The sequence below is a fragment of the Oryx dammah genome, unplaced genomic scaffold, assembly GCF_014754425.2.
Source record: "Oryx dammah isolate SB20612 unplaced genomic scaffold, SCBI_Odam_1.1 HiC_scaffold_17, whole genome shotgun sequence".
NCBI lineage: Eukaryota > Metazoa > Chordata > Mammalia > Artiodactyla > Bovidae > Oryx > Oryx dammah.
The window spans coordinates 52901724-52922654 of record NW_024070201.1 but is presented as its reverse complement, the minus strand read 5'-3'; the positions used below and the strand labels follow the sequence as shown (position 1 = coordinate 52922654).

Below are 20931 nucleotides of genomic sequence, written 5' to 3'. Positions count from 1 at the left end.
ACCCTGACAGCAGGGAAGATTGCTGCCCACTCCTCCCATGACCTCCACCAACTTCCGAAGGTGTAAGGGCTCTGAAGCAACTCACCAGCTGTTCACCTGATCCCAATACGCTGGTGATTTCTTCTCTTGAAAGACTAATAATCTCCCCTTTAAGGGTTAGGTGTTTAATTAGGTAATCCTAAAGAAAATTAAGTGTCCTTAAAGCAGGGCTCACTGGGACATCTGACCCAAATGGGAAGCCGATACACACTGCTGTGGTTGGTGTGCTCGCTGGGAAGCTCCTGGCTTGCCCATCAGGACCCTGCAGAACTCAGTGGATTCCTCAGTCAGTCCTCAGGGCCCCCCACAGAGCATCCTGGCAGGAAGCCAGGCATCCTAAGTATCTACAGATACACTGGGATTTGGGGCCTCCTCCTCTCCTCTCTAGGTTTCCCAATGGCATTCATTAGGGGTTTGTGTTAGATTAGTTGAAATCTAAGGTCTTGACAGCTTAGATTGACTAATGAATAATCCAGGCCTCTGGAGCAGCTCAAGGAGGGGCTTGTATCCCCCTAAAGAAACTACAGGCCCCTCCTTGAGCTGCTCCAGAGGCCTGGATTTTCAAGTATTGGTTTTCATGCAGTAGGGTAGGGTCCTGGGAGGTGAGGTCAAGGAAGTGGGGTTCTTAGAACGCCATGTTCCTGAGACTTCGAAACTGCGACTGGGACCCTGGAGGTGACTGCTGAGGACCCCAAAGCTCTGCTTTCACTATCCCCATCTTCTGACACATTAAAAGAATAGCTACTGAAGTGGGAGGGGTTGCCATGGCAACACTACTAGCTTGCGGGTATGTCACAACCAAGGAGTCCTCAAAATAGGCCCTTATCACGGTACATGAGCAAGTGTGGGGAGCTAGGTTTTCTCAGGCATGTACCTGGGCCCATTTAGGACAAGAGCCCATTTTCACAAGGACAAGTTGAGGACACGAATGAGGAGGAGGTTGGCCCCTGGATCCCATAGCAGTCTGGGGCATGATTAAAATCACATTTCTGCAGCAGAGCTGGAATGAACTCAGGCGAGCTGCCTTATGCAGCCCTCCTTACTGTACAGATGAGGCTGAGGCCCTAAGAGGGAGCGTCATGCCCAAGGTCACATAGGAAGCAGATGCAGAGTGAGCCTTCTGGCCTCTAGATCTGCTCTAATAGTAAAGTAAATTCACATTCCTTGCTTCTGTCAATTTGCCCAAAGGGTGTGTGGCTTCAGCTTCCTTGGGTCTGTACCATAACCTGGGCAGATATTGTCATCATGCATTTGTTCACTTTACAGATGAGGAGACTGAGACTCCTAGCCCCAAGCCCTCAAAACTGCCAGTAGCAGCTCCAGACCCAGGAGGTTCCAGAAGTGGTACAGGCCAAGAAACTGCCTGCACCAGGCTCCTTTCCCAGCTCTCAAATCTCCACCAACAACCCATGCAAAGTGCATAGGCAAGCCAGCCCCTGCCTGGATACAGCATCTTCTGTCTCCCTTATCTCTCAGCACACTGGGACCTCAGCTCAGGTTAGTAGCCCAGAGGTCCTGCCATCAGACTTTCCCTCCCACCCAAATCTCACGCCTCTATTTATGCTGGTCCCTCTACCTGAAGGTTCTTGATAGTCTCTGAACCAGTAACACTGAACCAGTAACACTGGTTCATTTTTCAATATCCGGATTGACTGTCACCTCTTCCAGGAAGCCTTCCCTGACGCCAGGATGATTTAGCTGCCAAACCCTCACTTCCAGGCCTCCTCAGTTCCCCATGCTTCCTCCCCCGTCACTGCGTGGATCACTGTGCGCTGTCATCCCCCTAGTCTCATTTCCTCAAAGGCAGGGACCAGGGATTGACATGTGTGTGGCAGTCTGACACACACAGGTGATCCACCAATAAACTGAAGGGCCTACACCCGAGTCCCCACTGTAAGAAGCCTTCCTGGATGCCCCAGGCAGTCTGCCGCTCGTCACAGTGTTGGTGGCTGTTGTATCACATAAAATGAGTGACAAGGACTAACAGGCGAGTCACAAGTTAGTTTACAAAGCACTTTCCATTCGTGTTAACCTAAACCCTTGCATCCTTAGTCTTAGAGTTTCTGATCCTATCTTCCACTGAGGGGGAATGAGATCCTCAGAGGAGAAGAGAGACACCCAGCCAGGTCCTTGAGGGGAGCCAGGGCTGAAATCCTCACTCTTTGGCTCCTAAGCCCTGGAAGCAACAAGGGGGACTGTGGTGAGCTCCCCCTGCCCCCAGCGATCAGCCCTGCAGCCAGCTCCTCGAGACCGTGGAGCCTCCAGAGCAAGGAACAGCTGCAGGCCCAGCACCTAGCACAGGTGGATACAGAGGAGGCCTGAGCAAGCACTGGGGACTCGCACTGAAGCAAAAAGCAGGGCTTCTTGCCAAGAGGAAGGAGCAGTGCTTGGGAGGGCTGAAGTCCCATTAATGATTCATTCATTCAGCAAATATTTACTGAGCACCTACTATACTCCAGGCACTGTGCTCAATGCTGGGACAAACACCGAGGGAGACAGACAGAGGTCCTGTTTCCAAGGGGCTGACATTCTTCTGGGGCAGACCATCACCCAAACAGAAAAGTACACCTAAGAACCTAGCTAATGAGAAGGGCTATAAAAAATACAACAGGACAGAACCATTCTCCAGATGGTATGGTCAGAAAAGGCCTCCGAGAGGAGACTGAATGCTTGAAAGGCAGCCAATGCAACGGCCCTGAGGTAGGACTGAACTGACCGGAATCCCGGGGGAACAGGAAGACCCCAGCCGTTCTAGAGCAGGGCATGGAAGCAGAGGAGTGATCACAGGGGGCTCCACAGCCACAAGGAAGAGTTTGGAAGGTTTGGAATACAATGAAGGCAACTGGCTGTTCCCCTGGCCTCAGAGTTCCAGGGTTCATGGTGCATCTACTCATCAAGGCAAGTTGGGACATCTTGAAAATCCACGAGAAGGGGTGATCTGCCAGCCCCATCATGGTCCCAGAAAAACCTTCATTCAGTCAGGAAATGAGCACCTGCAGTGGCCAGAACCCTGCACTCGGCCCTTCATGGCTTCACCACACTTCTCTCTTAGTTTAAGGCAGCCAGTGACTGGGAGGTGGATCTGGGTTCTAACCCTGGCTTTGATAACCCTGGTCTAGTCTCTTCTCTCCGGGGCCCTCAGTGTTCCATCTGTAATGTGAGAGCTGCCCCTGACCCAGCACTGCCAGAGAGCTGTGATTTTATGACTCAAGTACCTGCTGCAGATCTCAGGGGTGGGAGGATGGGGGTGGGGCAGGATTTCCACAGTGGCCACTGAGTCACCAAGTCTGCTAATAAAATACTACTCTTGGCCCTCCTTTCCCAGCTCAGAAGAGCCCTAAGTAGCACAGATAACCCCAAAGTGGCATTTGTGCATTTGGGGAAGTGGTGTAGGCCGGGGGAAGCTATATAGAATTGGGGGAAGGGGAATATGAAAACCATGTTCTCATCCTACGATTGAGAGTTAGGTATCAACCCTCCAACAATCCAGCCTCTTAGTTTCACCTCCTGCTAAGCTCCTGCTTGCACACTCCCAGTGATGGGGAGCTCCACCCCACCCACACCAAACCTGCTGCAGTGGCTGTCAGAAAGCATTCCTCCATTATATCAAATCTGCACCCCCTACCTCCTGAAATTCCAGCCCTGTTCCTGGCCTTGCTTTTGGGGGGCCGCGCAGAACAAATCAGTTCAGAATTTTACTGAAGCTGCCACCATTTCATGCTGGGTCCTGTGGTGAACCCTGGGTATACAGGCAGGCATCAGAGGGCTGATCAGAAGAGCCTTAAATCCAGGGGCAAAAGTAAAATGCAAATAGGAATAACTCTGCATCTTCCACCCCTGGCACAGGTAAATCCTTCAGATATTAGAAAATACCAACAGAGACTCCTGTCTCCCACACAAATTCCCAGCACACATGCAGCGCACACCCACCCCCACAGCTGGCTTTTTTTTTTTTTTTTGCCCAGGAAACCAGACACCAAGGTATCTATTTCAATCTCACCCATCACAGGTCTTCCCTTGACAGAAGCCATGGTCTCCCCTTAAATATCACCACTGACAAAGTGTTCATCACCTCCCAACAACGAGACTTTATTGGTAAAAACCAGGCCACTGGGGAGTGTCTTCAAAGACCAAGGATGTAGAAAGCAGGTCTAATGGAGATGCCAGATAACGCAAGATTTGCTTCAGCTCCCTCCCTTCCCCACCCAGTCTTTCACCAAAGAGAACCCTAGACAGCTAAAGTGATTGGTTTGCATTTCATGCCAGCTCTTGCTACAGCCCATGATGGAATTGTCTGCAGCCAGTTTTTTTTTTTTTTTTAATGTTTTCAAGACCTAATTAAACATGGAGACATGCTCCTGAAAGGACAGTAAGTGACTTGGTCAAAATCACTCACTGGAAGTCCTCCTGAATAACAAATTCTAGGTCAAAAACGAGGAAGTCAGGGTCACCTGCTCCTGGAAGATACAACTCACCTCTGTGGATAGCAGAGATGAGGGAAGGGCATCTCCAGGAAGGCCCACCCTCAGAGAGAGCATCCCAATCTCATTGCCCGGAGACAAAAGCACTTTTAAACCATGAGCATGGGTAGGGTCCTTCCTTCCCTGTTATGGGCATTAAATGGCACAGTGAATGGACAAGCACTTTTAAGTGAGAGCAGAGACTGTCAGAGGCTATCGGGCCGGGTGCACGGGACAGCTCAGGCTGCATGTACCCCAAGATGCCAACAGCAGCTAGGTACCTCTCCAAGGGCAGTGAGTGGCACTCAGACCAAGAGGGGCAGATAATCACACCAACAGCCACAGAGGGAAAAGGGCCAATGCCTAGGACACAGTTAAACTGCGGTACAGCTCAAGGTGGTTACCCAGCAGCCCCGAGAATATTGTAAGTGATTTGGAGTAACAGAAGGAAATACTCTAGATTTAACATCAAGAGGGAGAAAACAGGGTTTAGAACGATATCTGCATCATGCCCTCAATCTTACCTAAATGATGTGTATAAATAAAATTATAATGAAATATACTAAAATGCTATTAGGAAGCTATCTTTGGATAGTCAATTAACCAGGAGCTTTACATTTTCTTCCTGTTTTTCCAATTTTTCCAAATCCAATGATTTGTATGTTTTGTTTTTATAATGAAGGGGTTGGAGTAAGCTATTGTTAGTTACTAAAGAAAAATCCTAAGTAGGAGAGGTTCAGCAAGCTGAATTAAGACTTTAGGTGGAGGGAGGGAGGACTCAAGCAAGACAGACCAGGGCAGCTGTGAGGATGTCCCAGAGTCTCCTGGATTTGTATTTAATCCCCTGGCCAAGGCCCTGTTAGGGAAACCTTGGGCAGGTCATGCCTCCTCCCACCTCAGTTTCTCCAAGTATAGGTGAGAGGTGCGGGACATGGAAGGGATGCTCTTCCTTGAGCAGGAAAAGCTGTGGAGTTTGATCTCAACTCTGCCCCTGATTCAGAGAGGACCTCAATTCCACATGGTGGAACAAGCAGCACAGACCACACTGAAGGGCACCCAGGGTCCCCTTGTCCTATCTTCTAAGCATTCCAGGCTCACAGTCGCTGCTGAGTGGGCTCCCAAGCCTGGGCTGGGTAGGGGACAAAGGACAGTGTGGGCACAGCTGTCCCAGCCAGGCATGTTCCCAGTCTAGTGGCCTGCCCCATCCAGTTCCTCACAGCTTGATCCACCAGGTAAGGAGGGATGGAGGGAACTGCCAGGGGCCAGGAGCAGTGCTGGGGGGCTGGAGAGTTCTCAGGTAACATCCTATCTCACAGGCTGGAAAAAAAGAAGTGATGTAACAGAAGTCCCCCAAATTGATGAGTGCTAAGGTGGAGAATGCGCCCACATGACTACCATGCCAAGTGGCCTGGATCAGACCATTATTCTAACCTCATCTCAGACCCAGATGAGCAGGGGGTAAGAATCGGGGTGTTGGTCGGGGAGGGGGCCGCAAGCCTTCCCAAAAGAAAAGAAAGGGGTAGGGACCTCAGCCCCCAGAGCGGCCCGCCCTCCAGCAACAAACTCCCACTATACCAACACATTCCTGCCTACCTTGGAGCCCTTCATCACCTCCTTTCCTGAAAGCCCTCTCGCAGCTGCATGGCCCAAGGAGGAAGACGGGAAAGCCCTGCAGACCCTGGGCTGTGACAGTTCATCTCCCAGACCCTTAGTCCCGCTCCCAGAGGCCTCGGGGGCAGCATGGGTTCTCAGTCAGAGCCCTCGCTCAGGGCAGCCGGGCCCGATGCTCACCTCGCAGGACCCCGGAGTAGGCGGCTATGAGGGTCTTCATGACGAAGCCTGTACAGGTCGGGGCCCCGCGGGAAGCCGCCAGACCCCGCTCCCCTGGCCCATGCCCCGGCCGCCGCGGCCAGGGCTTCGCGCCGAGCAGGGAGCGCGGGGACCGCTACGGCCGGGGGTGCGGAGGCGCGGGCCGCCAGACGGGCCGGAGCACCGGCGGAAAGCGGAGCCTTGGCCACGGCCACGGCCACTGCGCCCGCGGCTCCGAGCGCGGCACTTTGTAACCTCACAAGGGGGCGGGACCGACGCGGCAGGGGCGGGGCCGGCCGTTCCAACCACGGCAGCCTCAGCTCCGTGGGGGTGGCTGAGCGCCGGGCTCGGCCGGGCGCCGGAGGGCTGTAGGGGGCCCCCTGCTCCTCACGGCTGCGCCGCCCGCGGCGCGGGGTCCTCCTCGTGAGGGGCTTGCCAGGTTATTCCTGCTGCTCCCTGTGCCCGCCCCTAGCCGCTCCCCCGCGGCGGTTGGTGCAGCCCGGCAGCAGGAACGTGGGCCGGGAGGCCCGGCACGTGCGGGCCTGGCGGGGGCAGGCGGGGGTTTGTGTTTTCCGTTCCTCAGGGCTTCGCTTTGGCTACAGATGCCGAGGTCCCGCCTCTGATTGGTGGTTGGGACGGAATTAGTTAGGTAGGGTCGGGCTCCTAAACCCCTCAAGTTGCCTCTACCTTTCCGTCTAAACCTCACAGAGCGTGTATAATGTATACTGCTGCGTGCTGGGGACCCAAACCAGTCAATCCTGGCCCTGCCCTGGGAGGTGCTCTCCTTGGTGAGAGGTGATCGCACACTGAAGCTGGCAGCAATGCTAGGCCAAGAGAGAAATCTCTGGCTATAGATCCAGAGGAGAGAGGTCCTTTTCTTGGACTGGGGGCTGGGAACTGGAGGCTGGATGCACTTCCCAGAGAGATTATTGCACAACAGAGATGGAATCAAATAGACCCGAAGCCAGTTCTGGCCCTCCCTTTCTTGAACCTCAGTTTCCATCTCTGTACAATAGGAAGAATAACACTTATTTTGTGAGGTGCTTTGAGAACTAAATGAGGTAAAAATTTTAAAGTTAAAAAATAGCCTAATATAGTACCAGGCACATAGAAAGTTTTCCAAAATTATTTTTGTTGCCCTTTGATAAGTAGTTTTGTAGAGGGTGTGAGGGTAAGGTGTAAACTCTTAGAAAAGGCAGCATGCTTGGGGCAGGGTTAGGGTACCTGGAGTGGCTAGAGCTCAGACAGCTATGGGAAATGATGCTGGGGCTAGATCTTAGGAAGGTTCTTGACTGCTACCCTTGAGACATCAGGGTGGGGATAGCTTTGAATGGGGAAATGAGTGTTTATATGTCTTTAAGAGTCCTCCAGCCAAAGTGTGGGGAGAGACTGGGGGCCAGGACGGCTATGAGGAAGCTGCAGGAGGGACCCAGGTGAGAGAGAACCATTCCTGATCTCGGATGGTGGTGGAAGGATGGAGGGAAGGCCTGGTCCGGAGAGAAGTGCAGGAGGAGGGGAGATCGACTGGAATGCACTGGAATGACTTACTGCACGTGGATGGTAAGAGCAGGTGTAAGGGCAACAAGCCTGTCAGTGAAAAGACGGACTCCTTGGGGTCAGCTTGAGGAAGCTAGGTGTGGGCTCACAGCATAAGATGAGAGGGAATCTCTGCTGCTGAGGTCTTTACCAGAAGACCTTGTCAGAAGTCTTGTCAGAAGTCACAGTGCCCGCACAGCATGTGACAAATGCCACTGATGGGACCTAGAAACCCTGCCATTTGTTCAGCCTATTCAAGGTTACAGGAATAACCTTGAGAAAAAAGTCATGGAACCCTAAGGCTTGAGTTGTCTAAGAATAGAAAGAAAAGCATTCCAGGTAGAGAGAGCAAGCAGGTGGTGAGGCTCTGATGCTGAAAAGAGCTTGGTACCTTTCAGGAAACTGAGGGAAAGCTAGCAGCTTTCAGGTTTGTGGGAGACATAGGGGTTAGCGAAGGCTGGGAGGTTGGATCGGATGTGGTGGATTTCTGGGGAAAGAGCAGTGCAGCAAGGTGGATGCTAAAGATGCTGTGAATCCTTCAATCCTCACCCCAGCGGTGTTTTGGGTCCCTTTGGAGGCAAGACTCCTACTGGCCTGGAGGTACCCCAAGTCAGTGTGTGGCCTGTGCCTGCTCCAGAAAAGTCTCCTGTGGAGGAGGCATCGGGCTGGAACACGTGGCCCACCCAGCTCCCTCAGTATGGTCTAAGGGGCAGAGTGTGGGCTGGGAGGAAGGAGGTCTGCATGCTGGCCTTTCTTGTCCCACCGACTTGCAGCAATTCCTTGGGCAAGTCACCTTGCCAGCCCTGGTTTTAGTTTCTGCATCCTGAAATGTAGGTGGCAGTTCTTAGCTCGCTAACTGCCCTTGAGTATTTGAGGATCAAATGAAATCACAGGATGTAAAATGGTGCCACCACTATGTTAGGAAAGTAAGCTACCGAAATGGCGAGACTTTGGATCAAGATGAAAGCCCCTCCAGGTTCATCTACTTCAGCACAATTTTTCCTATACACTTTCCTGGGCCTGGCTGTCACTGGGACACAGAAGGTAATCAGACACAGTCCTTGCCTTCGAGGAGCCCTAGCCCAGAGATATGTCCCAAAACCAATGGTTGCAGCAAGACGGCCAGGCTGTGGTGCAGGGACATGTGGGAGGCTGTGCCGAGCTCAGTCCTTTCTCCTGCGCTGTCACCATCGCCGTGAGCCAGGAGCTTTCCCAGGATCGTCAGGAGTACCATCACTCTGTGCCCAGTGCAGGCCTGGCTCAGGTTTGTGGCTCAGTCAGCAGCGGACTGACCAGTGAGTAAGTACAACAGAGTCATGGACAAAGTGCCATGAGCGGGGTGGGGTGTCAAAGGAGGGAATGGTGATTAAGAAGGCTGAGAGATGATGACATTTGCTGCTGGGCCTGAGTCGAGGAGGACAGTTCTGCCTAGCAGAGAGGAAGGAGAAGGCCTTTGGGCAGAGGCTACAGCCTGAAACAGAGGCTTGGAGGTGGGAACCATGAGCACCCTGATTGGTTGGAGGAAGGATGCTGGAAAGGGGATGCAGGCAGGGAGGAGCAGGAGATAAGGCTGGAGAGATTGACTGGACCAGATTTGAGGAGTCTTATAATCCCACCTGAACTTCATCCTTGGGACCAGACCAAAGAAGGGCTATGAGCAGAGCACCTGGATTAGACTGGAAGGCTAGGATGATCAGGTGCGTGGGTGGTGTGGGGACTTGGGCTAAGGCAATAAAACTAGGACCAGTTTGGGTCCTTTGCACACATGAGAATGTTCACCAAAGGATGCTAAGGCAAGTCTGAGGGCTGAGAAGGGCAGTCACTTCCTTCTGGGTCATCTCACAGAGTGACAACTCCTTCCCAACGGCCCTCAGCTGCCATGCCCAAGGCACCTGCGTAAGCAGCTTAGTCTGCTTTGACTTGGATAGAAAACCAGACCCAGCATTAGAGTAGCCAGAGAGGATGTGTCTTGGCAGCTTTCTGTGTCCTGGGACTATTCTTTGCTGCGCCAGGTGAGTATGAGGGCCTCATACCAGGCACTGACTTCCCCTGGCCCCTCCCCACACATCCTAGCATCCCTCGGGCCCTGTCCTCATGGCCTGCCCTGCTGCTCCTGCCGATGTGTGGGCAGGGTGCCTCCAGGACTTGGGTCACCTTTCCTTCCTCATTTCCCATCCCAGTGCTTTTCCCAAGGTGCTTTGGCCAAACCCCAGAGGGAGAGGTCAAATCAAGCCACAAGTCCCAGTTTGACTAGGGTTGTAGTTGTTCTTCAGTCGCTAAGTCATGTCCGACTCTCTGCACTGCAGCATGCCAGGCTCGTCTGTCCTCAACTATCTCCCCCAGCATTTGTGCAAATTCATGCCCGTTGAGTCAGTGATGCTGTCGAACCATGTGACCAGGGTGGGCTTCCCCAAAGGTAGTACGTCCCACCCCCTCTTTAGTCACCAGGGCTGTGCTGCCATTAGGAATTATGGGTGCAGTTTTATGGTTTCTGAGGGGATAAATATGGGCTCCTCTGAGTCCCGTAGCAGTGATGGCAGCCTCAGCCCCTCCATTGCACAGAGGAGGTGAGTGGCTGGTCTGCAAGGCAGAGAGGACACCTGTCCTAAGAGAGGCACAGGGCGAAAGGCAGAAACAAACGCTTACAAGCGCTCTGCTCCAGGCAGGCCCTGGCCTGTGGGAGCTCACCCAGTTCATGTGGGACCATCCCTGCTGGGGGTGATTATCACTCCGCTTTGTGAATGAGGTGCAGGGAGGTAACGGGACTTGTCCAAAATGAGACAGTGAATAAATAGCAAAGCTGGGATTCACATCCAAGACTTCCTGAGCCACAAGCCCACATGATTTCTCAGCTTCACAAGGCTCGGCGGGGGAGGTGGCGAGGGACTATCCCTAACCCTGGAACTGTTTGATGAAAGGAAATTCCCAAACTTTTCCTCCTTAAGCTCTCATAGGCCTGTGAGTTTGATCCCATTTTGCAGTTGGGAAAACTCAGGCTCAGAGACTCCAAGAGTGTGCCAGATGTCAGAGCTGGGGCTGGGATTTGAGCCAGTTCTCATAGCCCAAGGCTAGTGCTTGTCTGGGTCAAACTCATTTCCAGTGCTGGGCTCACTTGGAAGGTTGAAGGACAGAGGTGATGGCACGGGGAGGGGGCCTGGCATGGCCCTGTGGTCTGTGCCACATGCCACCCTCCTCCTCCTTCCCCATCCAGGAATTTTCCAGGCAAGATTGCTTTGGGGCATGGAGCTCCTTCCCTCCTGGGACTTTCTCCTTCCCCTTCTAAACCCCTGTCATGCCCCGTCTGTGTGATTTTCACCACAGGCTTCTAGGTCTTCAGGGGCCACATGGTGTACAGTCTCTGGTACCAGGCTAAGGAGTCTTCACTTTGTCCTCAGAGAAATGGGGAGCCATAAAGTGTTTTAGCAGGGATGACATATGGTCAGTTTGGGCTTTAGAAGGATCAGTGTTCAGGTAAGGACACCTTCTGTGTCACCTGCGTGGTACCCTTCCTATCTCTGCCTTGTATCAGTTGGGGTCCCCATGGGAAACAGTATATCTGTAATAGGGCAATTTGAGGGAATTTTAATACAAAGACTGTCTTCAAAGATGTAGCCAAGATATAGGGAAAAAATCTAGGTGTGGTGAGGCACCCCAAGGCCAGTGATGTTGTGGGAGCATGTGGCCTGAAGGGCAAAGGGAGGAGGCCAGGTGGGGTGGGAGGTGTGTGCTGAGGGCTGCCTGATGGAAGCTGTGGCATAGATAACCTGTAGTGATCTAGCAAGGTCACTCTCTGCCCCTTCCTCCCTCCCATCTGCTGCCAGGACTTCCCAATGAGCAGAGGGTGAATGAGCCCAGTGATGCAGTCTAAGCAGAGACTCTTGGCAGAGTTTAGGGTGGAGAGAGGTGCAGGGTTGGTCTGGAGGTTAATGGCCCTAGGAGGGCCCTCTCCACACCAGTGTCCCCATCAGATCCCTAGCTTCTTTCTCTCAGAGCATCTGCAACTCTTAGTGTCTATGCACCTGTCCTGCCCAGGAGATGCTACTTGAGGGAAAAGATGGAATCAGTGGGCTCTCTGTGTCTCAGTACCCAGCACTGGGCCTGGCCCACAGGAGGGACTTGACTAAGATTGGAAGGAAGAAAGAAGGAAGAAAGGAGGAAAGGAGAGAGGGAGGGGAAGGAAGGAGAGGTGATAGGGATGCAGGCAGAGCTAAAGTAGTGGTGGATGAGATGTTAAGAGGGAAGTCTGGGGAGATGGTGAGCCCTTAGAATCTCTAAGGCTTGGTGACATGGAGGTGGGGCTGAAGCACAAAGAGATGCTTGAAGATAACTTTAGGTTTCAGACCAGAACCTGGAAGCACTGACCTCTACTCTAAGGCAGACCTGGGGGAGGGGGCTCAGTAGTGGCCTTTGGCCCTCTCTTGTGGGACAAGTCTAGCCAACTAGAGAGGAGTAGGCCTGAGACCCTTGGGAACCAGCCTTCAGAATAGCTCCTGCCCCATTTTAGCATGCCTGTTGCAATACGTACAGGAAGTGCCCCTTACAAACTTACAGACTTTCTGTAAGTTGAGTAAGTTTCTTACTCAACTCTCCTAGGACCATTTTTTCCCTGCAGGGAAGGGGTGGGAGGTAAATCTTCCCACACTGAGAGTTCCTCATGAATGCTTTTCCATCCATCCCTTTGTCTGGTCCACCTTTCTGGAGACCCTCCTAGCCCTGTGCTGATCTGGGGGGTGCAGTCCTTGCTCTCTGGGAACCTGCGTTCTGGGGGAAGAAATAGACACATTAAAAGGCAATTACTCTGTGTGGTGATGGATGCTAACTAGACTCACTGTGGTGATTATTTCACAATATACACAGTTATTATCGAATTGTATTGTGTACTTGAAACAAGTATATTATATGTCAATTATATTTTTTAAAAAGGCAATTGCTTCTCAGTAGTTTTCCCAGCTTTCCATAGCAGTGAAATCCTTTCTTCAAATGCAGCCTTGTTCTGAAGCCCACAAGGTGACACAGATGACGTGTGATTGTTACATATTGTGTTCAGGCTTCAGTGATCCATCCAAATGGGAATAAGTAAGGTATCTCCTTCCTGGGGTTGTTAAGGACTAAAAGAATGAACACAGTGCCCAGCACAGGGCCAAGCATCTAGTACTTGACAAATGTTATCAAACAGAAGTGTTATGATTGAAAACATGGATTGGGAGGACAGATTTGCCTGGAGATGGAGCAGTCTGTCCAAAGGGCTTTGAGCAAACATACTGGAGGGGTGAAGTGTAAAATGCACCAAGAAATCAGTGGAACTAGAGGAGGACTCGAGGAATGACAAAGAGACAGGCATCCCAGCATGGAGATGAAAAACCTCCAGGGGAAAAGCACAATGTAACCAAGAGTCCCAGATAGCAGAGGCCCAGTAACAGCAGCCTTAGTCAGAGGAACCTGGAAATGTGGTGTGCTTGACCTAGCTAGTGCGTGACTTATCTTTCTAAGCAAAGCTCAGTGCAGGCATAGAGATGGTTGAGATTCAACCCCGCTCTCACAAAAGCAAGCTCTCAGAGAATTTGTAATCCAGGAAGTCACTCTGGCACAAACAGCTGCAATTTAGGGAGGAAGTTGGAGGATCAATGAAAGGGGGTTTGGGTGAATCAGGAACACTTCCTCGAGGAGGGTACAGTTGCACTGGGCTGGATCTACCTAAATACACCACTGTGCTACACTCTGCTGCAGGAATTCTCAAACTTGCTTGTGTATCGGGATCACCTGGAGGATTTGGTCAAACACAGCTTGCTGGGTACCTCCCCCAGAGCTCTGATTCAGTAGAGTTTGCATTGCTGACAAGTTCCTGAGTAGATGTTAACACTGCTGCTTTGAAGCCTGCTCTCAGAATCCCTGTTGAACTGCTTTGTACTGAGGAGATGACAGTGCACCTCAGAGAAACTGCAGGAGGAATCTGTCTTCTCTGGGAGGTGATGGGAGGTGATGTTCAGCTGAAAAAGCGTTAGGAGACTGGAGGTAGGGTGGAGCAGTCCTTATTTTTCCAAAAGAAGCAGCAGCAGATTTCATGAATTACAGCACATAGTTGTTGTTCAGTTGCTAAGTCTTGTCTGACTCTTTGTGACCCCATGTCTGCAGCACGCCAGGCTTCCTTGTCCTTCACTGTCTCCCAGAATTTGCTCAGACTCATGTCTGTTGAGTCAGTGATGCCATCCAACCATCTCATCCTCTGCTGCTCCATTCTCCTTTTGCCTTCAATCTTTCCCAGCCTCAGGGTCTTTCCCAGTGAAGCAGCTCTTCACATCAGGTGGCCAGATTATTGGAACTTCAGCTTCAGCATCAGTCCTTGCAATGAATATTCAAGGTTGATTTCCTGAAAATAACAGATAGTAACATGTGCTAAACTTCAGTGAGTTTTTATTGTCTGCCAGTTCTGATTCTAGATACATTACATGTGTGGATTTATTGAAGCCTCACAATAACCCTATGGAATAGACCGTACTATAATTTGTCCCATTTTACAGTTGAATAAATGGAGGCCAAAAGGGTTTAAAAACTTGCCCAGAATCACAAAGCTAGTGGCAGAGCCAGGATTTAAGTCCAGGTGTTCTGGCTTCAGAGCCCATGTTCTTTAATAGGTGCAATTTCCAACTGGTTCTGAGATCAATGGTATAAACTGCATACGTTAAAGGGTGACCCTTGAGAGAAGGAAGCATTGGTTATCAGGAACTTGAGGTTGAGTCATCAAAAAGGAGTGATATTAATTGCACCAGTTTCCTCTCTGATGACTTCACTGGAGCCCCAAGCTGGCCTAGGCCTGGGTCCTTGGGTGTCAGCCTAGTTCATGAGCGCAGGATGATTTGCATGCCAGCATGGGCCTGACCAGGCAGAAATAGCTGATCCAGATGAGAGCTAGGCCTTGGGCAAGGTTTCCTGGCAGCTCCAGGCTCCACTCTCATGCTGGCTTTGTGGGGTTTTAAAATCAGCAACCTGTGCAAAGATTTTGACACAGCATGCAGGAGGCAAAGAAGGGTTTACATAGCTTCTCTGGTGGCTCAGTAGTAAAGAATCCACCTGCCAATGCAGGAGATGTGGGTTCAATCTGTAGGTCAGGAAGATCCCCTAGAGAATGAAAGGGCACCCCACTCCAGTATTCTTGCCTAAGATAACCCATGGACAGAGGAGCTTGGCGGGCTACAGTCCATAGGGTTGCAAAAGAGTTGGACACGACTTGGTGACTAAATAACAAAAGCAAGATTAGAAGACCCTGAAAGCCAGCAGAAGAGGGTTGAATCTGACAGGATAATGTTGAAGAGGAAGAAATATAGTCAGGCACCGGCTGAATGCATCTCACCTCCTTCTTTGGTATTCATGGCCTTCCCCAGGTTTTGGGGTTTGGTGGGTCATGAAACTGAGTAGGGTTGGGATTTCTGGTTAGGCTGACCCTGTGTGGGATTATGCACACATTCATGGGTGTGTTTAGAATCCTACACACAGATACCTCTATCCTCAACAAACAGGACATTCCCTGCTGCCCTAGGCCACACTGAACTCTTCACTGGTCCTGCACCTCCAGCCTTGAGCTCCACATCAACCCCTGAAATGATCTTTGGGAAACACTGTCCAACCATTCTCTCCTTTGTCTCCCATAGCTCTTAGGATGTGGCCCAAGCTCCTTAACTTGATATGCAAGTGCCTCACGTGTTCCCGCCCTTGACACTGTCTCCAGCCTCCTTCCTCTCTCCTCCTACCCCTGTCCCTGCCCCTCTCTGATATGGATCCAGCTCTCTGGTTACATCAGGTCACTTGCTGTGTCCTTGAATGTACTTTTTCATCTCTGGGTCTTTGCTCACACTGTGCTCTGGAGCCAAAGTGTCTTTCCCCCAGCCTCTCTTTTTCCACACCTGGCCCATCTTCCTTATCTATGCCATCTTTACCAACCTGCTTCTTCTTTATTTATTTTTTAAAGAATTTGTTTATGATTATTTGGCTGCAGCTGGTCTTAGTTGCAGCATTCAGGATCTTTCGTTAGGTCGCACATACTCTCTAGTTGTGACGTTCAGGCTCAGTAGTTGTGATGCTTGGGATTTCTCTAGTTGCTGTGCGTGGATTTAGTTGCTCTGTGGCATGTGGGATCTTAGTTCCCTGACTAGGGTTTGAACCCATGTCTCTTGCATTGCAAGATGAATTCTTAACAACGGGACCAGCAGAAAAGTCCCACAAACCCACTTTTAAAAAGCTTTCACTTAAACTCTAGCACTGGGACCTGAGTTGGGATTTTGGAGGTATATAGGGCCACATCCTTGCCTTCTAGAAGTTCATAACTTGAGAAATACATAGTTTGCAGAAGCATACATTTTGGAGAAACAGTTTATAGAGTAGTTTATCTGTCTAGATTCATCCTCTTGTCTCAGGCAGAGATGAGGCTAATCCAAAAGTTCCAGTACCTGGAACCTAGCATGACAACCTGGTACAGGGAGGACATCACAAAGAATGTATTGATTTCCCCAAGGGCAAGGCCTGGATCTCATTCATTTCATTGTATACTCCCTGCCTCTACAATCATGTGCACTTGATAAATATATTGTGGGATTCAGTTTTACATCTCATGTTACCCAGTATAATTGTTGTCATCATTCATTCATTTATCTACTCATTCAGTACATTTACCACATACATGTTCTTTGCCAAAACTTATGTAAGTACTGGGGATACAACTGTGAGGAGACCCAGCTCCTGCCATTCTGCAGCTTTTGTAGTTGAAGGTCAAATTGAGAAGAAGAAACACATTCCTTTAGGGAAGAGACCAGAGACTGATGTGAATTCAGCTGACCTTGTTCCCAACACTGTACATGCATCCTGCCATTTACCTTCATAGCCCTGGAGGTATGAGTTCACAACAACCTTAAAACATGTTTAAAGAAACTGAGGCTTGGAGTGATGATATCTGGTTAGAAGAAGAGCTGGGACTGGAATCCAAGTTGGTCTGCTGCCCAGGCCCTTGCTTGTTCTGATTCACCTGGGTCTGGAAGGAAGGAGAGAGGGAGGGAGAGAGAGAGAGAGAACCTGAACACAGGGCTTTTGTTTTGTTATTTAACCACCCTTTCAGTTCTGTATTGGGATGGTGCTGTGGCAGTACCTTGGACAGGAAGGAAAACCTAAATCTGAAAATTTTCCAATACTGCCATTGGTCAATCTCCAGAATTCAGTCAAAGTTGTTACATCTTGTCTACCTCTTATTGGGAAAGAGACTCAGACCTGAAATAAACTTAGAGGAATTCAAAGCCAAGCAACTAGCCCAGCGTGGCCTCTCTCAGGCCAAACTCCTTGGGTCTGGAGGCTTGTTTTTATAGCAGTTTGAACACTCTGTGGCCCAAACTTTCCCTCTTGTTTGCCCAAGTCTCTTGACCCGTCTGACTAGAGGTTTAATAATTTTATTGTTTTTCTAATAGCAATTTTTAGTTTCAATGATTTTCTCTGTTTATAATTTATTTCTGTTATGTTTGTTATTTCCATTCACTGATTTGCAACAGTTATAATCTGTTCTATTTCTTAAGCTTAGAGCATTTGGTAAGACCATCTTATTTTTTTCCTTCAAGCATCAACAAGTTTATTAAAAAAAATTTTTTTTATTACAGAAGTTATGGTAGAAAGTAGAAGAAAAGACAAAGTTTAGAAAACTATGGATAGTTCAGTTCAGTTCAGTTCAGTTCAGTTCATTTGCTCAGTCGTGTCCGACTCTTTGCGACCCCATGAATCGCAGCACGCCAGGCCTCCCTGTCCATCACCATCTCCTGGAGTTCACTCAGACTCACGTCCATCGAGTCTGTGATGCCATCCAGCCATCTCATCCTCTGTTGTCCCCTTCTCCTCCTGCCCCCAGTCCCTCCCAGCATCAGAGTCTTTTCAATGAGTCAACTCTTCCCATGAGGTGGCCAAAGTACTGGAGCTTCAGCTTTAGCATCATTCCTTCCAAGGAAATCCCAGGGTTGATCTCCTTTAGAATGGACTGGTTGGATATCTTTGCACTCCAAGGGACTCTCAAGAGTCTTCTCCAACACCACAGTTCAAAAGCATTAATTCTTCGGCGCTCAGCTTTCTTCACAGTCCAACTCTCACATCCATACATGACCACAGGAAAAACCATAGCCTTGACTAGATGGACCTTTGTTGGCAAAGTAATGTCTCTGCTTTTGAATATGCTATCTAGGTTGGTCATAACTTTTCTTCCAAAGAGTAAGCGTCTTTTAATTTCATGGCTGCAGTCACCATCTGCAGTGATTTTGGAGCCCCGAAAAATAAAGTCTGACACTGTTTCCACTGTTTCCCCATCTATTTCCCATGAAGTGATGGGACCGGATGCCATGATCTTCATTTTCTGAATGTTGAGCTTTAAGCCAGCTTTTTCGCTCTCCTCTTTCACTTTCATCAAGAGGCTCTCTAGTTCCTCTTCACTTTCTGCCATAAAGGTGGTGTCATCTGCATATCTGAGGTGATTAATATATTTCCCAGCAATCTTGATTCCAGCTTGTGTTTCTTCCAGTCCAGCGTTTCTCATGATGTACTCTGCATATAAGTTAAATAAGCAGGGTGACAATATACAGCCTTGACGTACTCCTTTTCCTATTTGGAACCACTCTGTTGTTCCATGTCCAGTTCTAACTGTGGCTTCCTGACCTGCATACAGATTTCTCAAGAGGCAAGTCAGGTGGTCTGGTATGCCCATCTCTTTCAGAATTTTCCACAGTTCATTGTGATCCACACAGTCAAAGGCTTTGGCATAGTCAATAAATCAGAAATAGATGTTTTTCTGGAACTCTCTTGCTTTTTCCATGATCCAGCAGATGTTGGCAATTTGATCTCTGGTTCCTCTGCCTTTTCTAAAACCAGCTTGAACATCAGGGAGTTCACGGTTCACGTATTGCTGAAGCCTGGCTTGGAGAATTTTGAGCATTACTTTACTAGCGAGTGAGATGAGTGCAATTGTGCGGTAGTTTGAGCATTCTTTGGCATTGCCTTTCTTTGGGATTGGGATGAAAACTGACCTTTTCCAGTCTTGTGGCCACTGCTGAGTTTTCCAAATTTGCTGGCATATTGAGTGCAGCACTTTCACAGCATCATATTTCAGGATTTGAAACAGCTCAACTGGAATTCCATCACCTCCACTAGCTTTGTTCATAGTGATGCCTTCTAAGGCCCACTTGACTTCACAATCCAAGATGTCTGGCTCTAGATGAGTGATCACATCATCATGATTATCTGGGTCGTGAAGATCTTTTTTGTACAGTTCTTCCGTGTATTCTTGCCACCTCTTCTTAATATCTTCTGCTTCTGTTAGGTCCATACCATTTCTGTCCTTTATCGAGCCCATCTTTGCATGAAATGTTCCCTTGGTATCTCTAATTTTCTTGAAGAGATCTCTAGTGTTTCCCATTCTGTTGTTTTCCTCTATTTCTTTGCATTGATCACTGAAGAAGGCTTTCTTATCTCTTCTTGCTATTCTTTGGAACTCTGCATTCAGATGCTTATATCTTTCCTTTTCTCCTTTGCTTTTCGCCTCTCTTCTTTTCACAGCTATTTGTAAGGCCTCCCCAGACAGCCATTTTGCTTTTTTGCATTTCTTTTCCATGGGGATGGTCTTGATCCCTGTCTCCTGTACAATGTCACGAACCTCATTCCATAGTTCATCAGGCACTCTATCTATCAGATCTAGGCCCTGAAATCTATTTCTCACTTCCACTGTATAATCATAAGGGATTTGATTTAGGTCATACCTGAATGGTCTAGTGGTTTTCCCTGCTTTCTTCAATTTAAGTCTGAATTTGGCAATAAGGAGTTCATGATCTGAGCCACAGTCAGCTCCTGGTCTTGTTTTTGTTGACTGTATAGAGCTTCTCCATCTTTGGCTGCAAAGAATATAATCAGTCTGATTTCGGTGTTGACTATCTGGTGATGTCCATGTGTAGAGTCTTCTCTTGTGTTGTTGGAAGAGGGTGTTTGCTATGACCAGTGCATTTTCTTGGCAAAATTCTATTAGCTTTTGCCCTGCTTCATTCCGTACTCCAAGGCCAAATTTGCCTGTTACCTCAGGTGTTTCTTGACTTCCTACTTTTGCATTCCAGTGCCCTATAATGAAAAGGACATCTTTTTGGGGTGTTAGTTCTAAAAGGTCTTGTAAAAGGTCTTCATAAAACCGTTCAACTTCAGTTTTTTCAGCGTTACTGGTTGGGGCATAGACTTGGATTACCGTGATATTGAATGGTTTGCCTTGGAGACGAACAGAGATCATTCTGTCGTTTTTGAGATTGCATCCAAGTACTGCATTTCGGACTCTTTTGTTGACCACGATGGCTACTCCATTTCTTCTGAGGGATTCCTGCCCACAGTAGTAGATATGATGGTCATCTGAGTTAAATTCACCCATTCCAGTCCATTTTAGTTCACTGATTCCTAGAATGTCGACGTTCACCCTTGCCATCTCTTGTTTGAGCACTTCCAATTTGCCTTGATTCATGGACCTGACATTCCAGGTTCCTATGCAATATTGCTCTTTACAGCATCGGATCTTGCTTCTATCACCAGTCAGATCCACAGCTGGGTATTGTTTTTGCTTTGGCTCCATCCCTTCATTCTTTCTGGAGTTATTTCTCCACTGATTTCCAGTAGCATTTTGGGCACCTAATGACCTGGGGAGTTCCTCTTTCAGTATCCTATCATTTTGCCTTTTCATACTGTTCATGGGGTTCTCAAGGCAAGAATACTGAAGTGGCTTGCCATTCCCTTCTCCAGTGGACCACATTCTGTCAGACCTCTCCACCATGACCCACCCGTCTTGGGTTGCCCCGCAGGCGTGGCTTAGTTTCATTGAGTTAGACAAGGCTGTGGTCCTAGTGTGGTTAGATTGGCTAGTTTTCTGTGAGTATGGTTTCAGTGTGTCTGCCCTCTGATGCCCTCTTGCAACACCTACCATCTTACTGGGGTTTCTCTTACCCTGGGCATCGGGTATCTCTTCACGGCTGCTCCAGCAAAGCACAGCCGCTGCTCCTTACCTTGGACGAAGGGTATCTCCTTACTGCCGCCGTTCCTAACTATG

The 20931-nt window shown here is 49.3% G+C and overlaps 1 protein-coding gene and 1 long non-coding RNA gene across 3 annotated transcripts in view; one reads left to right on the top strand and one right to left on the bottom strand.

The window, feature by feature from the left end:
* DGAT2 (diacylglycerol O-acyltransferase 2) overlaps nt 1-6551 on the bottom strand; it is a 34095-nt gene extending 27544 nt beyond the window's left edge. The window contains exon 1 of the mRNA XM_040258861.1: nt 6291-6551. Coding sequence (XP_040114795.1) covers nt 6291-6330 — 40 coding nt within the window. The 5' untranslated portion in view covers nt 6331-6551. The remainder of the gene's footprint in view (nt 1-6290) is intronic.
* Nucleotides 6552-6865: 314 nt separating this feature from the next.
* LOC120876798 overlaps nt 6866-20931 on the top strand; it is a 32375-nt gene continuing 18309 nt past the window's right edge. Inside the window, exons 1-2 of one of the 2 annotated variants that reach the window (XR_005724206.1) lie at nt 6866-6957; nt 7725-7868. This is a non-coding gene — a long non-coding RNA (uncharacterized LOC120876798). Of the gene's footprint in view, nt 6958-7724; nt 7869-11220; nt 11316-20931 lie in introns of those variants that run through there. The other variant, XR_005724207.1, reaches the window with a different exon arrangement.